General features: G+C 36.1%; 1 protein-coding gene across 2 annotated transcripts in view; it reads right to left on the bottom strand.

Moving 5' to 3' along the window:
* Positions 1–4,003: 4,003 nt before the first annotated feature.
* Positions 4,004–20,292, bottom strand: part of LOC123691466 (arfGAP with SH3 domain, ANK repeat and PH domain-containing protein) — a 41,611-nt gene continuing 25,322 nt past the window's right edge. The window contains exons 5-18 of one of the 2 annotated variants that reach the window (XM_045635875.1): positions 19,802–20,047; positions 19,308–19,569; positions 18,324–18,548; positions 15,758–15,980; positions 14,301–14,481; positions 13,701–13,892; positions 12,179–12,268; positions 11,825–11,944; positions 10,732–10,951; positions 8,867–8,968; positions 8,133–8,239; positions 7,395–7,445; positions 5,668–5,820; positions 4,004–4,750 (exon numbers count right to left, since the gene is read on the bottom strand). In XM_045635875.1, the coding sequence (XP_045491831.1) occupies positions 4,553–4,750; positions 5,668–5,820; positions 7,395–7,445; positions 8,133–8,239; positions 8,867–8,968; positions 10,732–10,951; positions 11,825–11,944; positions 12,179–12,268; positions 13,701–13,892; positions 14,301–14,481; positions 15,758–15,980; positions 18,324–18,548; positions 19,308–19,569; positions 19,802–20,047 (2,370 nt within the window). In that variant the 3' untranslated portion in view covers positions 4,004–4,552. The remainder of the gene's footprint in view (positions 4,751–5,667; positions 5,821–7,394; positions 7,446–8,132; positions 8,240–8,866; positions 8,969–10,731; positions 10,952–11,824; positions 11,945–12,178; positions 12,269–13,700; positions 13,893–14,300; positions 14,482–15,757; positions 15,981–18,323; positions 18,549–19,307; positions 19,570–19,801; positions 20,048–20,292) is intronic. The other variant, XM_045635882.1, reaches the window with a different exon arrangement.

Genomic DNA, 20,292 nt, shown 5'->3' with positions numbered 1-20,292 from the left:
AGTCCTCGGCAAAGAGCAGAGGCAAAGAGTATAATCTGTGAGTATAATGTTTATTACAATTTAAGGCTTATTTAAGGTACACAGGTGTTGGGCAGTCCTCGGTCTGACTTGACAGTCAGCTGATTAATTATTGTCATTCTTTAAACGAGAAATATTTTTTGTATGCAACTCCAAACTTTCGAAAGTTACCACCCGTATATTCAATGTACTCTGTGGTTACCACAAAAGAAGTCCTCGTAGTCCTCGGTTGCGTAGTGGTTGCGTAGGTAGTGCTCAGTTTAGGCTCAGTAGGTAGTGCTGTCTTTTGTAGAAGTTTATAAACGAATAAGAACAATACAATTACAGCAAACTATAAAATAAAAAAAAGACGTGTGGCACTCGGGGACGGCCGCGGTAAAGCTATTGTTGTGGCTATTGTGGTGGCTATTGCAATTTGCATGCTATGCCTTGCCTTCAAGCCACACCTCCGCCCGTCGGAGTGGGGAGCGTGGGGATTTTTCGTTACGGAATTTCTCGATTCGGTCCCCACGCTCAAGGCCCGCGATAGAAGCTATGCAATAGCTTATAAGAATTCGTAAGATTGTCATAATTTCATGTACCAACTTAAAAGTCCACATAAGACCTCCAAATACGGCATAATAAAACTATTTAAGTACAGTAGGTTATAATAGTAGGTCGACCTTCACCGGCGTGATAATAAAATGCGACCAATTGTATATGTAATAAAAATAATAATACATATTATAGAGACATACTTAATAATAATACCTATTTTTTAATAAAAAAATATATCCTGTCCAAGATTTTTCCAGCAAACCTATTTTTAAAAGACTAAATCTATACTAATATTATAAAGCTGAAGAGTTTGTTTGTTTGTTTGAAAGCACTAATCTCGGGAACTACTGGTCCGATTTGTAAAATTCTTTCGGTGTTAGATAGCTCATTTATCGAGGAAGGTTATAGGCTATATTTCATCACGCTACGGGCAACAGGAGTGGAGCCACGGGGGTGAAACCGCGTGAAGCAGCTAGTTTATAATAAAATTGGTCTCATTCTGTTATTGGAGACCGTAGATCGGCAAACGTAGCATAGCACGCCCTGATTCATGTAGGAGTGACGACGTTTGGAAGTTGTCGAATAAATAAAACAAAGTATGGACATCGAAATGATGTATTCATAAATTCATACAGATATTCTCATTCAGGTAATACACAATAGAAAAAAAACTATTTAGACTACAACTCCATGAAATATACTACAATTTAAGATTAAAACATCTTATTCACTATAGCATCATTTGGTTACACTTTTAATAAGTAACATACTGACAGGCTAAAATGGCATTAAAATATTTCATCACAATAAAGTTTTATACACTACTTTGTAAAATAAATATAATTTACATAGTAAAAACTTTACAGTAAAATACAATCGATTAAAAATTTCAAAAATAAGATTAAATAATAACGAACACAATAAACATTTACAATAAATTAGGATATATTAAATACACACCAAATCATTTTTGGCTAGGACTTTTAATACAAAAAATAGAAAACATTTAAGGAATAAAAGGCTATTTTGCGTATGTTTTCTATCTTCTCGATAACCAGCCTAAAGATAAAAGATTTTTTTATTTACAAGTAGAGTCACTAAAACACTTAAAGTAATAATTAATAATTACGATATTTGCAAAATATTTGTGTGTCAGACATTAACATAATGGTGAAAGCAATTATCTCATTTACATTATAACCAATAATACTAAATTATGGCAACGCGCATTTAACATAGGTAACTTTATATGGATAAGCTGGTATACTTACAGCTATAAAGAGCTAAAAGTAGAAGGAAGCTAATAAATTACATGGGAATGTGTTATAAGAAATAGTAATAAAAAATAGTTATTTGATTTACCGTTTGGTTTTTATACAGACGCATTTGATGTAATAACGCACGTATGATTAAAATTGTATCGATAATTCAAACAAAAATGAAGGGAAAATCGAGAAGTTTCTATGCAAGATTGGGCTCCCAACTCTGCTACATCTAGTAGGAAATGCGTAAAAAATTAATCTTGTATGAAATGAAACGGTCATTGAAAACTACCACAATAAATTTAGTATTTTATATAATTTATAATTATTCAAATCCTTGGAACAGCTGAAGTGATAAAATTTTACATTCATAACAATTATTATCAAAGACATTTTTGTGAGAAATCGTAAACCTCGTTTCTTTATTAGTTATTAATTATCATAATTTTGATTAAAATTCTTACAATCTCTTAACCGGAGACTGAAATGATAGTTTTTAATGAATATCGTGGTCGTAGTTGTAAATAAATATATGATATAATCATGACAAGATTTATGACTTCTCATTAAAATAGAAATTCTATAGACAACATGTAGCAACAATCTATCAACTACGAGAACAACTACAACAAACGATCACTGGTCCAATAGATTGACGACAATATACAAATCTTTCGCTTATATTCACACATCAATTCCACCCAATAAATAATAGAAACTTTTCGTTTTGCATACGAGCTATAAGTCGCGTCAAGTAAAAAGAACGCTGACGGTTAAGCTGCGCATTGGCGATTTATCGGTCTATTAGGTGTTATGAGGTGGTATAAGAATTGAAGAAGCCACGATTCGCGAGCCTAGTTCAAAAATAAAATAATCGGCACATAGCTTACGTGCAAAACTCGATCTATGCGCAAACACACCCCATCACTTTCATCCAGAGTTCTTTTTACGTGACGCGTACTGTACAAATGCAAGAAAAAGTAAGACATCAGTATGTAAAACGAAACGTTTCTTATAGAAACTGAGCATAATAAAATCACTTAATTATTTTAAGGGCCGTAATATATACAAAATTCAAAAAAACGAATAGATGGTAATTTAATAGGCGAATTTTATCGAGTTTTAAAACACAATGATAATTTAACATAAACATCTTTGTCGCCACGACGGTTGAGCTTCTAGAACATTCCAGAACGAACAGAGAATTCATTATGCTAGTTCGAAATTTAAATAAACCCGCGAAGGGACGGAGTTCTATTGGCACATCACAATATTGGTGTTATAAATTCGTAGCAGTAGTAAGCTCCCACGCGTATCGACTTTTCAACAGTATGCAATGTCACAACGATAAATTTTACAACATTTACCTATATAGATGGTAAAAAGTACAAAATCAAAATGTCATATAAAAACAACAATTGTGCTGATTTATCACAACAGAGTTTATTTTGAGGCCTGATTTATATCCTTTGTTAAATGTACATAATATAATGTATATGTTATATCCAATGGGAAATAACCAAAATTATTTAACGTATTTGCGTTATTCCTTGTGCTTCTTGCATGTACCAAATGTGTGGTAAACAACTGTAAAAGTAGTATGTATGTATATGTTAAATGGAATATTCATCTGTATTGACTCATTTCTCAATGTGCATAATTGTGTATTGAATACAAAATACTAGTGTAAATAAGCTCATAGCCTTTAAATAAAAGCCGAAAGCTTTAGGCCAACTTGATCATAATTTGTAGTAACGCCCTTCAATATAAACATCATACATATATTTTTGAAAAGATTCGAATTTATAAATTTTAATCTTTGAGCTATAATATCACGAAATCACATCTATCACTTCAAAACTTGGCAATTCAAATATCTCTAATATCTACGACCTAATAGATATTGGTATAAATGTACCTGATTCTTGAATTTTAACTTGCAGAAAATATTGGCAAAAAAATTGGTTGCCTGTAAAGTCACCGACTTTACAGGCAACCAATTTTTTGTATACGGGCGAAAGTTTTACGTGACAACGACTTTTTATGTCTGTCTCTCTCGCTCTTAGGCGGGCTAACCATGCCCGCGTGCCTCTTTCGGTGACTCATCGTAACGTTACCGAGCGTTACACTTTTTCATAAGTGACTCCCAGCCGCAACCTAATTTAAGACGTTGTCACGTCAATAATCGAGTGTGTGTAATTGCATTTTTTATTTTTTGATAATTTCAAAATAACAAGTGCTTGTTTAATTAAATACAAAAACGTTTCAATTTCCTGCAAGTTAAATTGCACATAATTTTAATGAGCTATTCATCAAACACGACTATTGATAGACTCGACAGATCTATTGCTGTTTCACTCTCACTTTACTGGCAGGTGTGCGCGAAAGAGACGGAGTTACCTATAGAACTCATGCCTCTCTGTAGAACGATACAGAGAATTGGCAAGTATATCTATCTCGCTCATACTAAAGGTCTTAGGTACCTAAATTTAATACGGAGTCGGTATGGCATCATCTATTATTCGCATCGCATTTATTCTCTTGGCAAGTTAAGCTTAAACTATGAATTCCGTATTCATAGTTAAACCTTCCCTTTCCATAACATATTAAACACATCCATAACATATTAAACACATCCATCACACTGTCTGGAATTGACAGTACATTAATGTCCCGCTTGCTGTCAGCACAAATGCAACGGCGGAGTCGACTGCAATATACCCATCTCGCTCACTCTAATCCGGCAGCATGTGCACGAAAGAGACGGGGAACATGCCCCGTCGGCCTGTTCCCTCGACTTGTCCCTCCATCCAGTTGTCGTCTTCTGTACGCTCGTTGATTACTACTATGACTTCACCCTCGCGGAATGATAGTTCATCTTCATTGTCCGCAGAGCAGTCGTATAGCGCTCTGCAGCGACGCATGCCGCCCATCTGAAATGGAATAATTTTATTATAAACAGTCAAGTAAAAGACATATTGTGTACCAAAGAAGTTACACAGGTTAGGAAAACAAGTTATTATTAGTTTCAAATGCTGATCGTATGCTTATGTTATGGGGTGAAGTTGCATACATTGAAGTTAAAAGGTGTAGATTGGATAGTAGTGATGTGGGAGAGGCACATCGAAATATGTAGCCATATTTCGATGTGCCTATCCCATATATTAGCCATAATTTACCTCAGTTGTCTTTTTGTCGATTATGATAGTTGAAGCATGCCTGACTTTGATGTGTAATCGAGCGTGTGCCTTTTTGAAGATAGAATGTTGTTTCGGTAACCTATTTACACTTTTTTCACTTATAATTGAATTGGTCGCGTGACGTGTGTTCGCGTATTTATGATAAATCGGCGGCGAGTACCAACCCTGAGCTATTATAGCTATAGAGCTAGCTATTATTTATGCCTTCTGTACGTAGTACTATTATATTATACTAGGTTTCCGCCCGCGGCTTCGCCCGCGCAGTCAAAGAAAAACCCGTGTAGTTACCGTTCCCGTGGGTTTTCCGGGATTGCGTCATTTTCCCGGGATAAAAGTAGCCTATGTCCTTTCTCGGGTATCAAAATATCTCCATACCATGAAAATTGGTTCAGTAGTTGAGGTGTGATTGAGTAACAGACAGACAGACAGAGTTACTTTCGCATTTATAATATTAGGCCGCGTTTCCACCTGCAAGAAAACTTCCGCGAGAAATGTCCTACAGTCTGTCTGACAGCAACTTGCAAGTCTACTTGCAGGTGGGAACGCGGAATTAGACTTGCAAGTTGCTGTCGGACAGACTGTCGGACATTTCTCGCGGAAGTTTTCTTGCAGGTGGACAGGCGGCCTCAGTATGCATTGTATGCCGTTACCATGGTGATGGAGGCGGACGGCGAGCGCGAGTGCACGCTGGAGGTGTCGGACACGTCCAGCGAGCGGCTGTCCGAGTGCGAGCGCCGCGAGCGAGAGCACGACAGCGCGTCCAGCTCGCACAGCTCCAGCGACGAGTCTTGACTAGAACACTCCTGGAAGGTACAATTGTTGTGTTAAGACGCGTAAATATAGCGGAATGGTGGGGGAACGACATCTTGCTGACATCACTAACTCTCTTGAATATTCGCTGATTCAATCAATTTTCTTTTTTTTTGTGGTGATTCTCAATGTTAGCCAGAAGGGCTACTACATTTTAACGCGGACACGTGGTTGAACTGAAGGTTCACCCTGGTAGTGAGATGCGCAAGGGCGTCCCCCATTTACGGGGATCTCGAACCTCGGCTTGGGCTGTCGCTTGAGTGGAGGAGGCCGGAAGGGCCCTAGTCGGACGGGAGATCCAATCAATGTTTAGAGAAGACGTATTGAGATATTAAACAAATATTTCAACCAATACGAAACATTATTTCAATGATTACAATATTGTAACGATGGAACACGACCTTTTTTGTTGAATTTGATATTTTGTTTTACTGTCTCAATAGATGGCGCGGTGTGTCCTTAAGACATATAAAACTGAGAGAATCTAGAATAAATTCGATTGTACTGGCGGGGTCACGGGTGGCCGAATTGGTGGGAAGGACCTGTGTCCTTCCTTTTCTTAAAAAATATTCGATCACGATACGGGATTCGAATGAGGATTCGATTTTTTTTCTATTTTTTTAATGCATATTTATATGAAGCATTTGAACGCCATAAAACTAAAGCATCAAATTCAAGATCTTTTTTTTTCAGATTCCTTAACCACATTTTCACTAAAAGTGAATATTTTTTTGGAAATATCGTTTCTTACAATTTTTTTAAACAATTGTTACAGATTAATGTCAGCAAGATGATGCGCCCAATAAGAAAAAAATAAAAAATTGAATTTTTATCATATTTTATGCTTGTATGATTTAATATTTTTTAAAGCCTGATTGTTTAAGCTCATCTAAGAGTAAGCGTTCTAAGAGAAGTCGAATGAGATTGAAATTTAAATCCTTCTGCTATGAAAATATATTAAATTTATTAACTAAAGTAATAAAATTGGTAAAATTACTCATTTCCAAATATTTATCTTTAAGACATGCAATCACACACTATCGTGTTAATAATAAACCACAAAAAACTCTTCACAATGTGTTGTTAAACTTTAATATTTTTTACAATAGAATCTACGTGAAAACAACTTCGTGACTACAATGTTCATCTAAACAGGATTATTTTCAGGAGATAATAGCTAGAAGCTAATGTGCATGCATTAATATATCCATAAAATAAGCATTATATTCCTAACGAATGCACATTTTATGGGGATGGATAGTTATTGTCAGAGATTTTCAAGAAACAAAAATGTTCTAATTTTTATATAAGTACTTAAATATCGGATGAACCTGCCAATAAAAACGCTTTAAAATCATAAGAGCTTTTGGAATTTAGAAAAATAATCTTATATTTGACAGAATGTTTCATCTACCTTTTTTTAAGGTCGATATTACAAATAATTTTGTTGCCATAAAACAAAATAAATAAATAAACAGCTCGAAATTCTCTGAACACAGACAAATCACGGGAAGTGAAAATAAACAAGGGTAAGCGATTTATTACACTAAAGCTCTCTCATTTTTACCCTTCTCAGTTTCACTTTGTCAGCCTTTTCCTGTAGCAATCTATTTTTCTTCTGAAGAAAAAAAAAACAAATACACCCTGTACTATACTTCATATAATATATAATTATGCGACAAACTCAATGATCCTTTAAATAGATAAAATATTAAGATACAAGTTTTTCAAAAATCTAAACATGCCATCCTTGTCTTTTTCGATATGACAAACAGAGTAGGCACTTCCTTCTCCATGTTTATCGAGGTTTTGAGTAAATATATTTTCACGAATTATGTATTATATCTATCTACATGTTATACATGAATTATCTATATTAATTGTAATATAATGTTATGGTTGTCTAGTGGTTTTGGGTGGGGAATGTTTTGATATGGTCTTATGAAAAGATTTTATTTCTAAGTCATCAATGTTATGATTTTCTACGAGGTGTACTATAATCACACAATATCACTCAACACAATATTATGATATTTTTGTACGAAATGTTGCAAGTATTTGGCGATGCAGATGCCTAAATATATGAATGGTAAAATGATTAAATATCCGGACCGGGATTAAAATCTTGGATTGTAAGCTTTGGAGTTACTTTATAATAATAAGAATAATAGGTACTTCACAATATTTTAGATTATATACCAGTTTATAAAATTTCTTTCTAAAATAAACATCTTAGTTAATACTCCCAAGTAATACACCCCACATTATTCTTCAACCCTTTTATATATAAAAAAACAATACTAACTTTTCTCGGCGGCGGTGTCGGTTCATCCCTGTGCGCTCCGTTGTGCAGCGAGTTGCCGGGCGGCGGTGTAGGCGGGGGCTGTTGAGGTCTGTGTTTTACTGTACCACCTGAAATTAAGTTATTTTTGACGTGACAACGTCTTATAATTCGATATAGCCGGCTGCACGCATGAAAAAACATGACTCATGCGGCGTTACCTCGCTCTGAGGCGTTCTATGTAAGGCTTGAAGTGCAAGCGAAAGCGCGGAACGAGCGACAAAGAAGCACAATCGTTGTCACGTTCAACTATCGTCAGTAAACCGATTTTACAGACAACCAATTTTTTTTTATAATTTTATAGCAGAAAAACTCAATACGTTTCACAAACATAATTGAGCAATTTCAATATTCACCCTCATCTTGAATTTTTTGTCTTTTTACAAAATTTTTAATCGTTGTTCACGTAAAAAAAAACTGTATGGTATTTTATACAAACAACGACAACTATTATGCCAATTTGTGTGGCGTACTTGACGTGTAAAACTTGAAGAATTAAGAACACCTGAAAGTGCTGAATAGTGTACGAATCACGTGACATAGTAAAACTGTGATATGCATAGACAAATCATTTCAGATGATTAGCGCAATCAGTAAACGGGATCGTGTACTGATCGGGAAGTACTTTTGTTTAAATAGAGATGTAATAAAATAATGTATAACTGCAGTAGTAAAAGTATAAATATTGCAATACTTACTGTGTATAGACCGTGTGTCGGCGGAGGGCGAAGGTGAGGGCGTGGAGCGCGGCGCTCCCGGCGGCAGGGGCGCCACACGCTTTTTTAAACTGCCTATATTATCTGTAAATTTAACATAAAAATTAATAACAATAATAATTAGTGATGTAAAATAATTTTTCTTATTTGATGTCATTTTGTTGTCTGTTACAGTTAGTCGTCGTCATATACACTTATTTCATTTTTATACACTTATACAGGGTGTAAGGTTAAGATGGGGCATGAAGGGCAGGTACCTTAACCGTTGTAGCTACATGAAAACGTTCTTAGGAGACTATCCTTAAATTCTTGAGAAATTTTAATCTGCATTCACAGATTTTTGAAAAAATGTACGGTCAGCAAGGAAATCGGCAGTTTTCAAAAAAAAAATTTTTGATGCCAATCGATCCAGTTTCTCATGGGAATCAAAACACTCTAATAGACCAACTGAGGTATGAGTACTAGAAAAGTCAGAGTAACACACAAGTAAAAAGACAAAGGGACAGCAGCATAACATGCCAGCGACGTGAGGCGTGAGCGGGCGGTGGCTGGCAGCTCGTGCACGAGATGAAAAATTATTTAAATTTGAATATCGAACGAACACATCACATTTTTATGGCTTATGTAAACAATAACACATAGAAAACAAAAGTTACCAAAAGTTACTCTGTCTTCACTAAAAATGTCCTTAAATAATTTGGAACGTTTAGATCTGTCAGAGGCTTACTTTTTAAATAATAAAAACAATCGTCAAACGCGCTCATACCTAAATGAAAAATTTGGGGCACAATGGGTTGGCACACATGGTCCCATAGAGTGGCCGCCCCGTAGCCCCGACTTGACACCTCTAGATTTTTTTATCTGGGGTTATGTAAAGAATGAAATTTATAAAAGATCATACAACAATGCTCAAGAACTAAAAGATTCACTTTCTGCAATACTTTACGGAATTCACCCAAAGTAGTTGTCGGCTGCTACGCGCTCAGTAGTAAAACGAACAAACCTATGTTTACGTCAAAACGGTGACCACTTTGAGCATCTCATATCATAAGTTTTATGTAAATTATTTCAGAAATTCTGGAATAATCACCACTTTAAATGTTGTTTTTTGTTATTATTTTGTTATTTTTTATTTTCTTTGACAACCGTTAAATTAAATTAATGTTTCTTCTTATTATCAGTATGTGTTTTAATAATCATAAACAAAAAATATTGAAGCCTGAAAATCTCTTTGGACTTTTCTATTAGCGCATCTTTTGTTGAATCACTTATTTTCTTAGTGAATATGTGGAAATAGTTTTTCGTGATTTCTGACTTTTCTTGTACTCATACCTCAGTTGGTATTTTAGAGTGTTTTGATCCCCATGAGAAACTGGATCGATTGGCATAAAAAAATTTTTTTTTGAAAACTGCCGATTTCCTTGCTGACCGTACATTTTTTCAAAAATCTGTGAACGCAGATTAAAATTTCTCAAAAATTTAAGGATAGTCTCCTAAGAACGTTTTCATGTAGCTACAACGGTTAAGGTACCTGCCCTTCATGCCCCATCTTAACCTTCCACCCTGTATATTATATTGTTGCTTTCGCATTACACATACAATGTAGATAGGTATTTGTTTCATGGCGATAACAAAACGTAAATAGATGTGAAAAACGTGACAAAGAAACGGGACGTGGAAACTTGCTCTATTATTTATTTAACTGGTGGAGGTGCGCACAGGTACAGTCAAAGTGACAATCCCGCTGATACCCAAAATGGCGTATTGCGCATCGGAAAGTACGATGTTCCGAGCCGCCATTAATTTTGAATCGTGCTGTACTAGCTAGTCAGACGCGCGACACTCACAGACGTTGGGTTTCCTCGGCAGCGTGGCGGGCGCGCTGGCGGGCGGCGCGTGGTGCAGCGAGTCGCACGTGGACGAGCGCGAGCGCAGCACGGGCGAGTCTCCCCCCGCCCCCGCGCCCCCCGCCCCCGCGCCCCCCGCACCGCACCCCCCCGCCGCCCCCGCGTACGACGGCGGCCGGGAGCGGGGGCACTTCTTCTCGGGTGTCACGCTGCCGTTTTGCTGTGGAAGAAACTATGTTATTGCATTACTGTCAACACGTAGCTTCGCTCTGATAAAACCCGAAAACAAAGAACATAATATTGTGTTGTTCCGAAAGACTATTAATAACAGTTCTATTTCATTCTTATTCCTTATAATTCATATCATTAATACTAATTTTACACTTTTCAGAAAGATGGAATCCATACTAATATTATAAATGCGAAAGTAACTCTGTCTGTTTGTCTGTTACTCAATCACGCCTAAACTGCTGAACCAATTTGCATGAAATTTGGTATAGAGATATTTTGATACCCGAGAAAGGACATAGGCTACTTTTTATTGTGAAATATGTACCACGGGCGAAGCCGGGGCGGACCGCTAGTATAGAAATATAAATGATATTCAAATGAAGTAATTTGACAGTAAAACAAATTTTGACAACAAAAGACAATCATAGCTGATGATGATTCATTTTTCCTTGTTTATAATGTTGATAGGTATTTCCCGTTAACTTTAAACATTAGACTTTATTTTTAGTGTGTACTTAATTGATAAACAATTAAATTCCTATGATTAAATAATTATTTTTCCTCTTATTAAATATATTTTTGCAGATTTTTTCAATCTGCTTATTATCTACAGTATTATTTTTTTGAAGTGAAAACTTCTTTAGCGGCGTTGAGCACTTTTTCTGTAATGGGTATAAAATCTTAAACTCGCGTCAGGACACGTGACCTGATCGAAAAAGCGTAAGACGGATACCATTCCAAAATATCAAACATGCTCAACGTTAATAATCAAGTTTTCACTTCTGCCGGCACTCCCGGAGTGCAACCCGTCTTTTTTTTTAATTATTCTGTCTATAAAATTAAAACATAGATTTAAACTTACCCGTTCATCGATGACAGTGTCGTCGTCGGAGAAGTCAGTAGATCCTTCATCGTGTGATAAATTCCAGTCTATATTAATATTTTCGAATATACTCTTTTCTCTCTTATCCACGCTTTCTAACTGGAATATAAAAATAATGTTTTGTTATTTCATTTATATACATATACATATTTAAAACTCTGTAAATTGAAATTTATATGTATCTATTATTGTTTGATAGACACAAAATGGTAAATAATTGCACAATTTTATTTTTTTCTTTAATAGTCAAACAGATATATTTTTTTGATAAAAAAATGTAATTTTTTCCAAATAAACTCAACAATTTTATAAGGTCATGTTTTATTCTCTCACCAATTCCAGACACGCCATGTGCCCCAACTGCCTCGCCACCTGCAACGCTGTCCTTCCATTGACGTCTTTCAGCGTACTATCTGCACCCGCCTTTAGATAAATAGATAAGTATTACCACAGTTGACAGATATATACTACGTACATACAGTTAGGAAACTAAGCCCCTGCGATGAAATTATCACGTATAGCTATAGGGCTGTTACCTTTTTGATATTTAACCGACTTCAAAAATGGAGGAGGTTATCAATTCGGCCTGTATATTTCTGTTTGCTTTTTTTCACAGTTGACTTTGTGGTAATTTTGAGATTAAAACCCGTTAAAATTAAAAAATGGTGTAGCCTAAATATGAATTTACAAGAAGAAACAATCTCAATAAAATATATACCTTGTAAAAGTAAATAGGTACGTTTTATTCAGTGCTATATTTCGAAATCTTGTCTTTTTTGGACGCCGAAGGCTATTTTAATGTAGGTACCTACCTAAATTATTTATAATGCTTGATATTTGTATGATACATATAAGTATTCAATAATTATTTTAAACCAGAATTAACAATACTTGTATGTAGGTATACCTACTAAATTATTTTTAAAACGATAAATTAAATTAAATTAAAAAACACAAAATATGCAAAAATAAATTAAAATTATTATTATACGAACATAGAACCTCCTTTTATATAACATTTTTGTTTTAGGATGAAAAAGAAAATAGTTTGACAGGCTTAGTGCTTGACAAAGTGGTAAAGTCACGTATCGATAAAAATACAATAATTATTATAATATCTATCTTTTTCTTCCCTAATATTTACGTAATTATGCACATAAATCTAAACAAGATTTTTTTACGGTTTCCATTTTTTAGATTTTCGTGCTCTTCTAGATTGCGTAAAAATAGATGCGGTCTTTAAACAGACTGGACTCCTAATAGGTACTATTTGTAGCTATCATTTTGGTAGAAAATATGTCAACATAATTTAAAACTCATACTGCCATATCTATAGAAATTAAAAAATAGTCTCTTTTTAACTTGTAGTCAGATACGATACAGATATATATTTATTGAAAGGGCTACAAACTGAAACAATCGATATTTATTTAATGTGAAATGACATCACTTTAAACTTTTTTCCATACTATATTCAAAATCTGTCGATGTGTCACCCGCTACTATCGATCCCCCTCAATACCCTCGAAAACACGCTTTATGGGGGGGGGAGCCATTTCGAACATTTTGTATGAAGTTTCCTTACTGTATGTATCTGTATATTGTGGTATTACTTTATTACAAACAAAGTATTAACAAAAAAAAGAACATAAACAATAAAAAAATTTGTTTACAAATAGCGTTCTAATCGCTAAATGGTGATCGTTTACCTTAAGTAATTATAAGTAAAGAGAAACAATCTTAGGGGGGATGAGTAGAAATCAAGTAAAGACAATTTCTTATACATATGCAGAGAGGAGAGAGCAAAAGCCTTACAAAAACGAACGTCTATTATTATCTATATTCTATACCTTACCTTTAACAATAACTTCATAGGTTCCGTCCGATCGATCGCGGCGCACAGATGCAGCGCGGTCATACCGGACGCGGTCGCTTTATCTAACAGCTGTGAACCGCCGTTTTGGACTAGAAAATCGACTATATGTAAACACGATCCGTCGCCGAGCTCTCGTGATATCGCGAGGTGTAGCGCCGTTTCGCCGCAGTCCTGGAAACGTTTGGGACTTGTTAGTTGTTACACGCAAGGTTATGTCAAGGACAGGGATATTGATATGAACGTTTTTGGGCATAATTAATTAATTTTGAATATTAATGTATTATTCTCTAGGGATATGGTGAATTTAATTTTATCTAACCTGAAAGTAATGAAAATGTAAATATTTAAGTTTTCTTCAGATAACCTTTCTTAGCTGCAGAGAATTAGACATACACATCAACTCATTTGTTTTTACAGTTACAAAAATACATTTATCAATATTACAAAAAGATCCTTTTTTTTAACTTTTTCAAAATTTAAGTGCTTTAAAAATGATTTTACAATACTAATTATTTTTTTTATAAAATTTCCAAGTTTTAAGCGATTTAAAAACTAATGATATTCAATAAAACTCCATACCGAGCTCGGCAGCGTGGCCGCCAAGTCCGCGCCCTCCGCGTACGCCTGCAGCAAGTTCTGCAGGTGGCCGTTGTTCACCGCGTGCTCCACCTCCGAGAGCCGCTCGGCCTCGTCGCGACACGTGCGCGCCGCGAACGCGCGGTACACGTACTTCTCGCGGATGAAACGGAGCCTTTCGTCCCTGGTGATACAGTTCAGATTTGATTCAAGTGATTCAACGTTTATTAACCGACTTCAAAAAAGGAGGAGGTTATCAATTCGGCCGGTATGTTTTTTTTATGTATGTACACCGATTATTCCCGAGGTTTCTGAACCGATTTACGTGATTCTTTTTTTGTTCGATGCGGGATGGTGTCGAATTGGTCCCATAAAAATTTTATTGGGATAGGCCCAGTAGTTTTTACTTTCTGAGCATTTTTGTCTGTATTTGTAAATGTTGCAAGTGCAAGTTTGAAGTCGGTTGTTTTTAACGTAGTTATCACTTGTGCTAAACTAATATTGTAAAAGGTGCAGTTCGTACGAGGTACACGAACTTCTCGCGGATGAAACGGAGCCTTTCGTCCCTGGTGATAGAGTTCAGATTTTATTCAACGTTTATGCTCAACTAATGTGCGAAAGTAACTCTGGTTTCGCAATCACGCCTCAACTACTGAACCAATTTGCATGAAATTCGGTATAGAGATATTTTAATACCCGAGAAAGGACATAGGATAGGTTTTATCCCGGAAATCCCACGGGAACGGGAACTCTGCGGGTTTTTCTTTGACTGCGCGACGATGCCGCGGGTGGAAAGCTAAATGGAGAGCGGATATAAGATAATACTATCGAGGATTTTGTATTCGCATAACATGTTGACATCTCATTGCAAGGTATGATACAATTTGCTTACTTTATCATGCACGATCAAATTCGTCACTGATTACGCTTTTGCGGTGCGATATGTTATAAAGGTTATCGGTATGCAACATTTATTACAGCGATAATTTCCGAAGCAATAAATTGTTAAAATTATAATAAAGTACGTCATGTTGCAATCTACAAAACACACTCAAAAGAATTGTGAGGCAAAATTTTCCTGAATGCGCAAAATGATTCATTTCGACTTAGTTCTTTATAAATTTATTAATTTACGAAAGAATCTATACTAATATTACAAAGCTGAAGAGTTTGTTTGTTTGAACGTGCTAATCTCAGGAACTACTGGACCAATTTGAAAAATTCTTTCGGTCTTAGATAGCCCATTCATCGAGGAAGGCTATAGGCTATATATTATCACGCTAAGACCAACAGGAGCGGAGCCACGCGGGTGAAACCGCTAGTGTATAATAAAATGTGTAAGCTCCTTTCTGGCGTTTTCTAAATGTTTCGGTAAGTTTTTGAGGCTAATGTCTAAATTAAAAACTGAGTTGCCCCTAAAAGGTATATTCTACCTTAAAATTTAGTGTAAAGTTACTCACATAGTGCTCCCGGGCTTCAGTTTCAACCGTTCGTCCAGCGTGTTCTCCATGACGTCATTGAACGTCTGATTGCCCATGTGCCTCGCCAGCAGTAACTGCGACGTGCTCAATCGGTCCAACGTCAACGACTGTATCCTTGATATATGCACACCCAACTCCCGGTGGCTTCCAGAACATTCTATACACACTATTATACCGAAATTCGTCGACAGCCATGTTGGATCTGAAAAAGAACGGACAATGATTAATTAATCGCCTTTTATTTTATTTTCTTTGATGAACGCTTTTATAGAAAACGTTTGAAACTTTTTTTGATTGTTCGTCAAACTTTATTTTTTGTACGAGGTGTTGACAAAAGCTCTTATAAAAGACGGAGCGCGATAATGACAATAGATAATAAAGTAGGTACCTACATAGTAAAACCTATAGACTCAATAGAGCTCTTAGACAGGCGTTAATAACCTAGGGGATGGTAAGTACACATTTATCTACACATTATCACAATGTCAATATTTGGTAAGCTATTTAACGTTATATCATTCAACGATTGTTTTAAGCCTCAATAACAAACTTTGTTTACTATAGAATGTAAAAACAATTCCACTATAATCATAATTTTCCCTTAACTAAACGAACATCCCATATGGTTTCTTTTCCCTTTTACAAACCCGTTTCGTACGCAAGTCAAGTCTTAGAGAAACAGGCTGTCAACACGGAGCACGTCACGTGAAGAAAAAACATCGAAACCTATTTACCTAGTGTTGCGTGCACAATGCATAATGTTATGCAACGATGACTCAAACCACTCAAGTATAATGGAAACAATACTCGCACTTTTTATACGTAATTAAAGATTTATTCTTCGGGCGCCTGTTAATAACTCAATCGTCGGTCAGCTTTTATCTCAAGCAATGTAGGGCTTCTACATGTTTTTGTTTGTAACTTTTGACATTTTATGAGAGTTACAAATTACAATGAATTCAATGAAGGTACGGTCTTTCATAAAACAGTCATTGTTTTGCCCTTTGAATTAAGAAATGTAATGAAAGTATTCAAAAACAATAAAACCTCTGGTTCTATAGAACCTTTTCTTTCCTCCACTTATATAACTAATTAGTAATTTGACTTTAGCTCAGCTAATAAATGCTGTATGAAATGAAATTCATTCATATTGTGGTTTCTTTTTAATTATTCGTATTTAAAGTAGACTAATGAAAAAAATCTATTTACATTAAAGACTTATGAAACTGTCAGCAAAGTTTCTCATTTATTACGCTTTTGGAAAGTTAAATATGGTCTCAAGTCTCGGGTAGTGTTTCATAACTTTAGTTTCAGACAAAATTTCCGTCGGCGTCGGCTATTTGTCTCCTACAATGATATGTATATTTCATTTAGTTGAGTTTCACTGTAAGTTCATGAAACTTTATAAAAATATTTTTTGTTTTAAAAATCGGACGTTTTCATATTTACCGAATATTTCTACGTTTCAAAGGAATTCGTATACAAGTAAATTGAGTGCAGGAGCAATTGTTACTTCATTCGACATGAAATATCTTGTACAACTTGAAATCTAGATTTGGTAATATTACGAAAATCTTGTTATATTTTACCACTGTTTTACAGCCTTATAATCATTGTATATCAAATGACTCTCATTATCTTGTAATGATGAAAACTAATTAATGAAAACGTAATCTGTACAACTACGTAGTCGAATTCGGAAGTTCTCATTACGCGATAAGACTATTTTAGATATAACCCAGACGATAAAGTAAATTAATCCAAAAACACTACAATAAACAGTATCATCGGAATTTAAATCCATAATCACACTCAGAAAACAACACATAGGCTTTACACATTCCCGAGGGCGGTTCAAGAGGGTATTGAGCCGCCTATAACATCTTCCCGGTCCTGTGACTGTCCTACCGACGTTCTACGAGAGATTCCGGAGTCCCCGCTACCATGCTTTGGGTTTGGCCGTCGAGGAGGTTTTAGTGGGTAAGAATCCCACATGCTCTCTTTTTCCCCCCAAAAGACAGTATCTTTTGAATATCTCCTCCCCGTTACCAAAAAAAAGGCTTTACACATTCACAAACAAAATGACCATGAGCGGTGCCGCAGCGTCGGCACACCGCTGAAATATACTGAGTTTAAATTGCTCTGTTTTCTTACCGCCCTTTACTATAAGACCCCCGCGCCGTTTTGTAATGCCTTTTACCATACACCGATCCGCAACAAACATACTTCTTTCAACAACATAAGTCACACAACATCGAGGCGCTCCGAAGGATATCATCCTTTTATTGTGGATATCCCCAATATTCGAACTCGTCGCTTCCAGCCTTCCTTCATCATAAAAACAGCTAAACAATGGAATTCACTCCCTAACACGATTTTTCCTGAACAATACAACTTGGACCTCTTCAAAGCTATAGGGTGAATAGGCTCCTTCTAGTCAGACGTGCAACCAAGTAGACCACATCGCCGCTTCCCATCAGGTGGGATTGTGGCCAAGCCTCTGCCTATTTTTAATAAAAAAAAAATAAAAAAAAACAACACTTACCATTTGTAGATCCGCAGTCACAGCACACTTGGTTGCCGGGCATACACCGGACCGCCCGTATGATCGACCGCTGCAGATCCAACAACGAATGCCCCGTATCACCACTTTCACCAGCTTGTTGGTGGAAAGCTCTCATCAACGCGCCCTCCTTGCAGTTCACGAGTACGGACGTCCACGCGCGTTGCTCGTTCTCGTCTTCAGCTTGGAAGTGGTACGTGCGGTTATCTGCGGGTGCGGGCAACGTAATAATTTATATTTTTAATTTAAAAACAAAAAATAAATGAAGCTAATGTAAATAAAGTGCTTGATCTTTAATATTGTAAAGAGATTTTTGTTTTATCCTGAAAAGTTTTATTTCATTAAACCGCCACTTTGTAATAGGAAGCCACCTAACAAAGGGTATCTAGTAATTTAATATGACTTTTTGTAATTAGTGAAATATTTTGCTTACGATAACATTATTATGTACTTGTTAATTGACGTAACTATTCAATGTGATTGTATGGATTGTGTCCTGTGAGTGACTAAAAAGTTAATCTAACCGTGATTTATATTCATTTCAATATGTCGTATGTAATTGTAATCCTCCTTTTATTTTGTCAACGTAATCGTGTACATCTTTTAAAGATCACCAGCATAGTTTCCAAGGCAACTATGTAAGTACTTAAAATTCTTGGAAAACACTACTTGCGAAATTGTTAAAGTTGATGCTATGTGTGGAATTTTCTTCATATATTATGCTTCCTAAAATGGTGTCGTATATTGTATTTTGTAAACAGGCAAATATGATAACTAATATCACTACATAACATTGCAGGAAAAGAAATATTGTCCTTCAATCAACGTTTGAAGACATGTGACATTCGCCAATCCCCTTTAGGCTAACGTCATGGCCACGTGACAGTATTTACATTACAAATATTTAATTGACAACGGGTTATTTTTGTTAATATTTATTTAAAATATAGTTTAACACATACTAACATGAGACTAGATCGAACGCCCTCTTATCTTCCGTGGCCACTTTAATCTGGCACGTCAATAGATTGACTCTGGCTGGAGTTTTGTTTTCGTCTGCATGAAAGATATCCAAATACCCTTCTGCTGTGACTCTACACCTTCTTTTCTGCCACACCCGTCTTACTTTGCCCTCTGATTTCTTTAGGAGGTACCCACTCCGCGTTACTCCATGCTGTTTGTCACCTTGGAGTTGGTGCAGTGAATAGCCACCTACTGCTGATGCAGCCTGTTTAAATTATAAAAACAATATGTATATATGTATTTATAGGTCATGACTAATGAAATCAGATTAATTAAATAACTTGCTAGCAGAGCTAATGTTACAACAGGGTAAACGCGATAAAACAATGTATAACAATAGTACACGTAATGCGCAGTGACGCATTCTCGGAAATATTTAAATGTGTGGTGAATAATTGTAAAAATATCCAAGGATAAAATAATATCTTATAACTTACCTCTCTATCCTGTGGTGTGGCCGCCCTCAACATGTTCCTTAACTCTAACAGTCTCCGCCTTTCGTCGTCCTGCTGCTGCCTTATCTTCTGCAACTGTACACTCAAGTCTGCAACGTAAACGCCGAAATGCTCTATCGTCTTCAGGCCGTCTTGAAAGTAATTTGTCTGCGCGTGATAGTACTCCACCAGGTGCTGCAGCAGTTCAATGCCCTTCTTCGTTTTGATCTCGTTGAACTTTATCAGGTACTAAAACAAATTATTAACAATGTCACACAATCGGTGCCAGAAACTAGCAGACAGTAGGACGCCGAGTATGCGTAGGTTTAAGAGGGCTACAATTTATTCAACCGGAGCGGGAAACGAGCTCTGGGAACGTACAAGATTACTATATGCCCTTCCGCGCGATAAACGCGCACCCGCATTTAATACAGAGGATCCCGATTTGTCTTCTGTTGTGCAATACGTACTAATAACACGCCGCGCGACCTTGC

This window comes from Colias croceus, chromosome 1 (genome assembly GCF_905220415.1).
Source record: "Colias croceus chromosome 1, ilColCroc2.1".
Lineage (NCBI taxonomy): Eukaryota > Metazoa > Arthropoda > Insecta > Lepidoptera > Pieridae > Colias > Colias croceus.
This window is presented reverse-complemented; position numbering and strand designations above follow the sequence as displayed.